This window comes from Tachysurus vachellii, chromosome 5 (genome assembly GCF_030014155.1).
Source record: "Tachysurus vachellii isolate PV-2020 chromosome 5, HZAU_Pvac_v1, whole genome shotgun sequence".
NCBI classification, from domain to species: Eukaryota; Metazoa; Chordata; class Actinopteri; order Siluriformes; family Bagridae; genus Tachysurus; species Tachysurus vachellii.
Window position 1 is genome coordinate 24,332,501 of NC_083464.1, and position 8,808 is coordinate 24,341,308.

At 42.0% G+C, this 8,808-nt stretch overlaps 1 protein-coding gene across 1 annotated transcript in view; it reads left to right on the top strand.

The window, feature by feature from the left end:
* Positions 1-8,764, top strand: part of abhd16a (abhydrolase domain containing 16A, phospholipase) — a 10,842-nt gene extending 2,078 nt beyond the window's left edge. The window contains exons 4-20 of the mRNA XM_060870697.1: positions 2,095-2,181; positions 2,334-2,419; positions 2,520-2,593; positions 2,695-2,802; positions 3,490-3,604; positions 3,721-3,822; positions 4,470-4,533; positions 4,624-4,673; positions 4,843-4,966; positions 5,600-5,704; positions 5,801-5,864; positions 5,955-6,011; positions 6,116-6,178; positions 6,678-6,754; positions 6,840-6,938; positions 7,903-7,949; positions 8,334-8,764. Of these exons, the coding sequence (XP_060726680.1) occupies positions 2,095-2,181; positions 2,334-2,419; positions 2,520-2,593; positions 2,695-2,802; positions 3,490-3,604; positions 3,721-3,822; positions 4,470-4,533; positions 4,624-4,673; positions 4,843-4,966; positions 5,600-5,704; positions 5,801-5,864; positions 5,955-6,011; positions 6,116-6,178; positions 6,678-6,754; positions 6,840-6,938; positions 7,903-7,949; positions 8,334-8,417 (1,406 nt within the window). The 3' untranslated portion in view covers positions 8,418-8,764. The remainder of the gene's footprint in view (positions 1-2,094; positions 2,182-2,333; positions 2,420-2,519; positions 2,594-2,694; positions 2,803-3,489; positions 3,605-3,720; positions 3,823-4,469; positions 4,534-4,623; positions 4,674-4,842; positions 4,967-5,599; positions 5,705-5,800; positions 5,865-5,954; positions 6,012-6,115; positions 6,179-6,677; positions 6,755-6,839; positions 6,939-7,902; positions 7,950-8,333) is intronic.
* The last annotated feature ends 44 nt before the right edge of the window (positions 8,765-8,808 follow it).

Genomic DNA, 8,808 nt, shown 5'->3' on the forward strand with positions numbered 1-8,808 from the left:
AGTGTAAAAGTGGTCAGTATTGGCAAGTTTTATCAGGGATGATTTGAGTTTATGTTTCGCTTTTGACACTCATTTTAGGAGGCTTTCGTACTAGAAAGCAGGGTTGGAATGAAGAGTTGGTACACTTTTCAGTTTCATTTTTCCAACCACAAGCTTTAATGATTTATAATTACACTATACAGTGTCACTCAGGAAAGTGTTAAGTTCCATCTTGAGTCTGGTTCTTCTCAAGGTTTCTGGCTTGCTCGTTAGCAATCAGTATTTTTAGACTCTGGTTTTCAAAAGCTGCTTTGTGTTGCTTTCTGTTTTACTTAATAACAAAATTAAAACAGAAGAGATTATATTTGGGTCTACATGCGATACTCATATCGTTGCTGTCGGGCGGAAACCTCGTATGTCCAAATTTGGTCAATTTCATATTTTTTCACATATTGATACTATTGGTCTGTCCCCACATGGGTCTGTTATTTTTATATGTTATTGACCAATCTAAAGTCTTGAAAATAGCTTGAACGCAAAACTCATAGGAGTTTAGGTAGATGTATGTAACTACAGTCATTAGCTTTGGATAACTATTGAAGCCTTTTCTCTTGTCAAAAGGCTCAACGTGAGCGCAGACTTTATTGAACACTGCTGGCAGCAGCGACGTCTGTGTCCGTACCGTTCTTAGCAATGACAGCATAATCTCGTATCTCCCTGCTCCCAAGTCATAAAGCTTGTATCTCCGATAAAACGTGACTTTGGGAAAATGTTGTGTTAATGTTGGTACACAACAGTACATGATAGCAATATAAGGTATAATAACAACTTTAACGATACAATGTTTAATAACTCAAAAAATACGGCGTTTTTTTAATTTCCTGAAAAATAATGGTTTTGGAGATATGAGGATTCCGCCCGACAGCGACGATATAATGCCTGTTTTATTAAACAGGCATTATGAGTATCGCATATAGACCCAAATATAATCTCTTCTGTTTATGATAGTAAAATCAGACAAGTTAAAACGTATAAGTATTTAGGTGTAACGATTGATGAAATGTTAACATGGAAAGATCACATTGATGCTCTCTGCAAAAGAACAAAGCAGAGAATCTATTTTCTTCATCGTCTTAGGTCTTTCGGCGTAAGCGAAAAGATTCTTCTTTTCTTCTATACGTCTGTAATAATGAGTGTACTGCAGTACTATTTGGTATAAAAGCCTGTCTGTTAAGCTAAAAAACACAGTTGTTTAATCAATTAAAAATCTGCTCAAGGATTGTTGGCATGCCTTTTGTTAAGACTGGCTAATAATATAATTTCTGATCCCAATCATGTTCTGCATAATGAGTTTGAACTATTACCATCTAATCGGAGTTACAGAATCCCACGATTCAAGAAATCGAAATACTTCTTTGTGCATCAGGCGATAAGACACTTAATCGTAAATCAAGAGTATTGTAAATGTGTTGTGTAGTGGACAGGGGGGACACGGTGGTTTAGTGGTTAGAACGTTCGCCTCACACCTCCAGGGTTGGGGGTTCGATTCCCGCCTCCGCCTTGTGTGTGTGGGGTTTGCATGTTCTCCCTGTGCCTCGGGGGTTTCCTCCGGGTACTCCGGTTTCCTCCCCCGGTCCAAAGACATGCATGGTAGGTTGATTGGCATCTCTGGAAAATTGTCCGTAGTGTGTGATTGCGTGAGTGAATGAGAGTGTGTGTGTGTGTGTGTGTGTGTGTGTGTGTGTGCCCTGCGATGGGTTGGCACTCCGTCCAGGGTGTATCCTGCCTTGATGCCCGATGACGCCTGAGATAGGCGCAGGCTCCCCGTGACCTGAGGTAGTTCGGATAAGCGGTAGAAGATGAGTGAGTGAGTGAGAAAGAGTGTTGTGTAGTGGGATGTAGTAAGAGTGAGTGTGGATTAAATGATGTTGTGCAAGAGATGATTGCTGAAAACAAAAGAAAAATTTCAGACATGTTCTGACAATAAAGTATTATATCATATCATTGTGACTGGATGATTTCCATCATTCAGTGGTATTTATTTATTTATTTTTTGCATTAAATGTGTAACCTATTGTATTATTATTTGTTTTCACAAATTTCTTTGTGTTTCAGGTTACATCTGCAGCAGTAAGTTCATTCCTGTCAGCCAGTACATCGGCACCGTGCTGGTTTGTTTACTGGGAGTAGCGTGTCTGAGAGGTGAGCTGTTCGTTTGCAACCTGAAATGTAGATTCGAACTAATGGCAAATGAGTTTATTGTGTAACGCAGTATAACGTGGTTAAATCCATGGTGCTAGAGAAGAAGGCTGAGCTGTAACGAGCAGCTTGTGTTTTTGTTGGGTCGTTGCTAGGCTGGGGTCGCTGGAAAAACACTGAGTATCACCAGTTCATCACCATTCTGGAGGAGACCAAGAAGAACCACACAAGCAGCAACAAGGTGAGGCCATGAACACGTCCTAGCAACATTCCTCCTGAGACCGGCATGCTGATGCAATCAGCGCTGATGTAATCTCCCGCTGTTTGTGCTCCATGTTTAGAAAAAACTTGCTAGTTTTGACTTCAACTTCTCGCACTGGCCAGTAGATTTCAGCTGGAATGAAGTCAGCAATCCGTAAGTTGTGTCTGTGTGTGTGTGTGTGTGTCTGATTTATATCGTATACTTGTTTAAACCTGATAGCTGGGGTTGATTAGGGGGTCTTCCCATGTTGACAGGAAGTTATTGAAGGCAGGAGTTTCCTTGCTGAAGCCAGAGCCAAAGCACAGAGGAGCAGCAGACAGTCTGCTGAGTTCAGTACGAACACTGCCATGCCATGTCGTCAGGTAACACACACACACACACACACACATTGTTGTGCAACATAATCAGATCGCACACATCTGACTGTGGTTAGACGTGTAACTACTTCAATGTTTTTGTATTTGAATGCATTTAAATATTAACGAGCTCACTTTACATGGGATAATATAACCGCATTATAGACCCTAAATCATTTATGACCTTTGGCAGAGACTCGTATTCAGAGCGATTGGCATTTATCCCATTTATACAGCTCAACTGGGCATTGAACTCCTCTCACAGGAGGGCAGCTTGGCAGTGCTGGGATATAAACTCATGACCTTCTGATCGTTAGACAAGCATCTTAATTGATAAGTTATAACTGCCTGTGAACCTAACAAGGACATGTACTTTGTTAGTTTTTGACAAGTGTCCGTTTAATTTGTTATTTTTGGCATGTAGGGGGATGATGGCTTAGTGTTTAACACTTTTGTCTCGCACCCTAAGGGATGGGGGTTTGATTTCCACCTGTGCCCAGTGTGCATGGATTTTCACATGTTCTTACCGTATATCAGGGTTTTACTTCTGGGAACTCTGGTTTCCTCCCCAGTCCAAAGACATGCATTGAAGGCAGTGTCTGAATGGGACTTATGGGGAATATTCGGCTACAGAAGACAGATGGATGGATGATTATTGTATTCATTACAGTGGACGTTGCGCTTGTTTTCCAGCTATCTTGTGGCTCACTCGTTTGGCCGGAGGATGCTGTATCCCGGCTCTGTGGGTTTGCTGCAGAAGGCCATGAGGTACATGCTGCAGCAGGGACAGGCCAAGCTAATCGAAGAGGTAACTTAAAAACACACCCTGCTAAAACATCTATTGTCAGCATATGAGCACTTCTTTCAAAAAAAGAGTTTTTTTTTATTTTTTTATTTCTTCTCTTTATTTCTTCTCTTCTTTAGTATGACGGTCAGAGAAACAAGCTGGTGGCGTGTGACGGAAATAAAATCGACACCATGTTTGTGGACCGGAGAGGAAACGGAGGCCCAAACGGGAAAACTCTGGTAAGTAATCCAGAGCGAACCATATGAACAACAACAAAACATTAATAATCTTGTATGGAAGCTACATATATTGTCCTCTGCTTGACGTATCACTTTGCCCGTATTTCCTCCTTTGTAAGTCGCTTTACAAAAACAGCTTCTGCTAAATGAATGAATGTAAAAGGATTCAGTACGTTTACATGCAACCAAATAATCAGTTCGCAATCGGATCGATGGCTCAATCGGATCGAACAGCCTTCATGTAAATACCTTAATCAATCCGATCGAGTTTAGACTCCCAGCTTAGTGCAGATGAAATTCGAAAAGGATCGATGGTGATTTGAAATAATAGGGAAGAAATGACCCATGTAGAGACATGAATCTGTTTTCTCAGTTGGACTCGTGCACAGTGCAGCGATGTGAACGACAGAAGTTTTGTAAAAGAACCGACAAAAGCAATGAGAAGACGAACTTGTTTTGTAGGCGTCCTGCGACATTCAGTGCGACCTTGACCGTGTTTGGTATATAGCTGGTTATATGATCATTGGGTGTAAATCCTACAAATATTGAACCATCACTCTATCAATCAATGTCATTATTGTTGTTCTTACCCTTCCCATGGATACAGGGTTGTTGTGTAGATGTTTAAAGTGCACTGTGTGTTACAGGTGATATGTTGCGAAGGGAACGCAGGCTTCTATGAGGTTGGCTGCATGAACACTCCACTGGATGGTGAAGATTTATCTACTCAATTCTACTGTAATAAAAAAAAAGACAAACAGTTTAACGACACCTTCCTGCCTCTTTCCACCGCTTTCTCAGGTGGCTACTCAGTCCTCGGCTGGAATCACCCAGGATTCGCAGGCAGTACTGTAAGTATCTCTAATCACAGGCTCAGATTATCAGCCCTGGCCCTGATGTAGAATTTCAGGTTTCGGTGCTTTCATGATGCGTATCTCACCATCATCCGTGGTTTAAAGCAGCAGTGAATTTGCAACACTTTCACGTTGAACGTGTCTATATTCTTGCGTCTGTTTTCAGGGTGTGCCGTTTCCTCAGAACGAGGCGAACGCGATGGATGTAGTGATCCAGTTTGCTGTGCACAAACTGGGGTTCCAGTTGAGCGACATTATTTTGTATGCCTGGTCGATAGGGGGCTTTACAGGTAAAATAGATAAATAAATAGATTGTACACCTACCTGCCACTTTAATAGGAACACCAGTACCCAGTGTGGATGAGTCTGCACCAGCGGTAGCTTCAGGTTCCTGATCTTGGCTTCTGCTCTTGTTGCTCATTTACCTCACGGTTCAACATGCCGTGCATTCAGAGAGGCTTTTCTGCTCGACATCCCCAGTCCTAATCATCAGAACAGACCAGTTTGATCGTTGTCCTCTAATCTTTTTCATCAGCAAGGTGTTTGTCTGCAGAACTAGATGTTTGGTTATTTGTTTGTTTCTTGCACCATTCTCTTTCAACGTTTTAAACTGCTGTGTGAATCCCAGGGAGATCAGCACACAAATCAGCCCATCTGACACATCTGAGTCGAGTCATTTTCCTGATTCTGGTGTTTGTGTACGTTACCTGAAGCCTGACCTGAATCTGCATGATTTTATGATATGCACTGCTCCTACATTAGCAGCTGAATGGATAATTACATGTATATGCAGGAGTACACGTTCCTATTAAAGTGGCCAATGTTTGTGTTTATTAATAATGTTTTCTACACCCAGACCATTTTATTTATTTATTTATTTATTTATTTTCTTGCCCCCTTCTCTATCTTCTCTTTTGCTGTAGCCACTTGGGCAGCGATGTCATACCCCGAGATCCGCGCGCTGGTTCTGGACGCCTCCTTTGACGACCTCCTGCCCCTGGCCTTAAAGGTCATGCCTGACAGCTGGAGTAAGCCTCCTCATCTCCGTCATCATCTCTATAACCTGTTAAACAGTAGTGCAATGTAGCAATGCCTGATTTGTGTTTGTGTTTATGGGGAAACAGGACCGCTGGTGACTCACACAGTCAGGCAGTACATGAACTTGAACAACGCAGATCAGCTTTGCAAGTAAGGTCCTGTAAGGTACACACCGTGTAGTGTAGCGTAAGTGTAGCCGTGTGACCTGATGGTGCTTATTGTTCATCTCACTGTGTGCAGGTACCAGGGACCAGTTCTACTGATCAGGAGAACCAAAGATGAAATCATCACAACCACGTATGAGCCCACTCACACTACGAGTTTGTGTTGGTTTTGTTTTGGGGGTTTTTTTGTACTGAAATGGATTGATACACAGTTGACTTCACTGTGATTTGATGCAGGGGACCAGAGGACATCATGTCCAACCGAGGAAATGACCTACTCCTGAAACTGCTCCACTACAGGTCTCATAGCACTTCATTCTCTCTTAATCCATATCAGCTGAGCATCAGCATCAGGATGAACGCCCTCTCAGAGAAGCATGCTGACCGTTAAACCATGATCACAATTATATTGCTTGGTATAAAGAATCAAAAGTAAAAACTGCCTTTTCCATCACTTTATTTATCAAAAAAAGCTAAAGGGTAAATCCCAATTATACTAGCTTACAACCTCCAGGATTTCTGAGGGTTTCTTGTGATAGTCGCAGCCAAAAATGCTCGATTTTGCTGCAGCTGTTTTCCGTATTTGCGATGCCGCTTACACCGATTACTCAAACCAACAAAACCGTAAGCACAGGATTCTTCTTTAAATCTGTGACAGCTGTATTCATATTCCACACACACTTCAACACTTGAATTTTTTGGCTGAACGCGTGTCGCGATGTCACCCGACACGTCTCGGCCCAGATCTGCTCTAAATCTGAAACATTGCAAATGTGCGTGTCTGTCCTGTGTGACTCAGGTATCCTAAAGTGATGACGGATGACAGTGTCAGAGCAGTCAGACAGTGGCTTGCAGCTGGATCGCCGGTGGAAGAAGGTGCGTGTAACATTTTCTGTCTTCTCCTGCTTGTTTCTAGTAGTTTAGAAATCATCATAAAGAACTGCTTCCTTCCTTTTTTCAGAGTCTGTATACGTCGGGTACGAGGTGGACGATGACTGGTGCCTGTCTGTGCTGCAGTCCTATCAGACAGACCGAGACGCGCCGTTCCCCTGGAGCGTCGGTAAGAAGACGATTACGGAGACCATCATTTCACCATATTCAGTTGTTTGTCTCATGATAGTAACAAGAAGCTGGTGGGGAGGTTAAAAACGATAAACATGCTTATGAACAGAGACGGTTAGTCCTGATATCGGACGGGAGAGCTAAAATCTCGATCATAATGCAACGTTAACACGTCCATGAGTGACCAGAGACCGTTGATTTCCAGTGAAATGATGCTACTGACTACTTGCAGAGATAAGTCACGAGGTCCTAGGGCTTAATAAGAGGGATATCAGCTGCCGTGGTCATTCGTTCGTTCGTTTTACATCCAGAGCGACTTAGATTTTTCTTATTTTTATAAAACTGAGCAGTTGAGGGTTAAGGGTCTTGCTCGGAGGCCTAGCCGTGGCAGCTCGGTGGATCTGGGGGTTCAAACTCGCTTGTCATTTGTCCAACACCTTAACCCTTAGGCTACCACATCCCCTGGTTTTTTAGTTATTTATTTATTGTTTCATTTAAGTCAGTATTTCAACTTCTTATATTTTAAGTTGCTTCTCCCAAGGCATTTTGCAGAGAAAGCATTCAGCTTCGACTCAATCTGCAATGCGAGTAGTATAGAGTAGCAAAGCTCAAACCAGCTGTACTGACACCACCATGCTGTGGTTAAATCACACATTTCCCTGCTCTAATGAACGTCAATTGAAGCTTTTGACTTTCTGCATGTTTTATGATATGATAAATATAAATCTACAGACTGTACAAGGAAGAAATCAGCCCCAGGTTGCTGCTTTATACCGTTCCTTCTAGAGTTTCCTGTCATCGGTGGTGCTGTTGCACTTTTTTTGATCACCAAAATATCCTGCCTTATTGCTTAAGAGTAAATATGGAGTGCTTATTGAGCTCACGTATACCAGCTGCCTCTTTTATATATTATACCAACTGTATAAGAAAAGCTGAGCTGTAGTCTTCTCTTGTGTTACCAGGTGAGGACATGGCTCTGGAAGGCAGACGGCAGCTCGCACTTTTCCTGGTGAGGAGACTCTCTCATTCCTACTACACTGTTATAATACACGCAATGTGAATGGTGGACTTTTCATTTCAGAATGATTCGAAAATGTCCCACAGTCAGTCCCTCCAGGATTTCAGACTTTTTTTTTATTTATTTTTATATGTTGCAGCCAAAAATTCTTTGCTTTATTTATAAAATTTGTGATGCAAGTTAGTTCCTTTGTGTGATAGCTGTGCTCATGTTAAACGCCCATGAACGAAACGTAATTTCTGCCAAGATCTGCAGTGGTAATCAAATCAACTGCTTTATTTAGAACTCAGTAAAAATCCACTTTCACACACAGGAGGAACACGAACTTGGGTCCTCCTGAACGTTTTTTTTTTTCTTTCTTACCATTTCCTTTAGGCTCGAAAGTACATGAGGAATTTTGACGCGATGCATTGCACACCGCTCCCCATCTCAGAGTTTCAAGTTCCCTGGAAGCTCTAGAAGCCAGCAAGAGACCGGGATGGAGAGACTAAACGAAAGCACAGAGAAATCCTGGTGGATATTTAGTGTTAACGTTTTGATTCTTAATGACGTGCATGGTTTTTTTTTTTTTTAGTATGTATGTTTGTTGTTTTTGTCAGTTGGGTATCTGCATGGTTCTTTTAAGAACCTGGTGTCAAACGAACATGACCTGAAAGTTGTTTAGGAATGAACCGGGTCCATCTATTTGTTCTCAGTCTGATTCTCTGTTTTGTGAGCGGTCTTTATTTATTATAAGCCATGCCCTAAACTACAAACTGGATGTAACTGTATTAAAAAGACTTAATAAATAAGGGATTTTAGTGGTCGATGCGAGTACCAGCAGCACGTTTGTTGGTTTAAATGTTCTGTA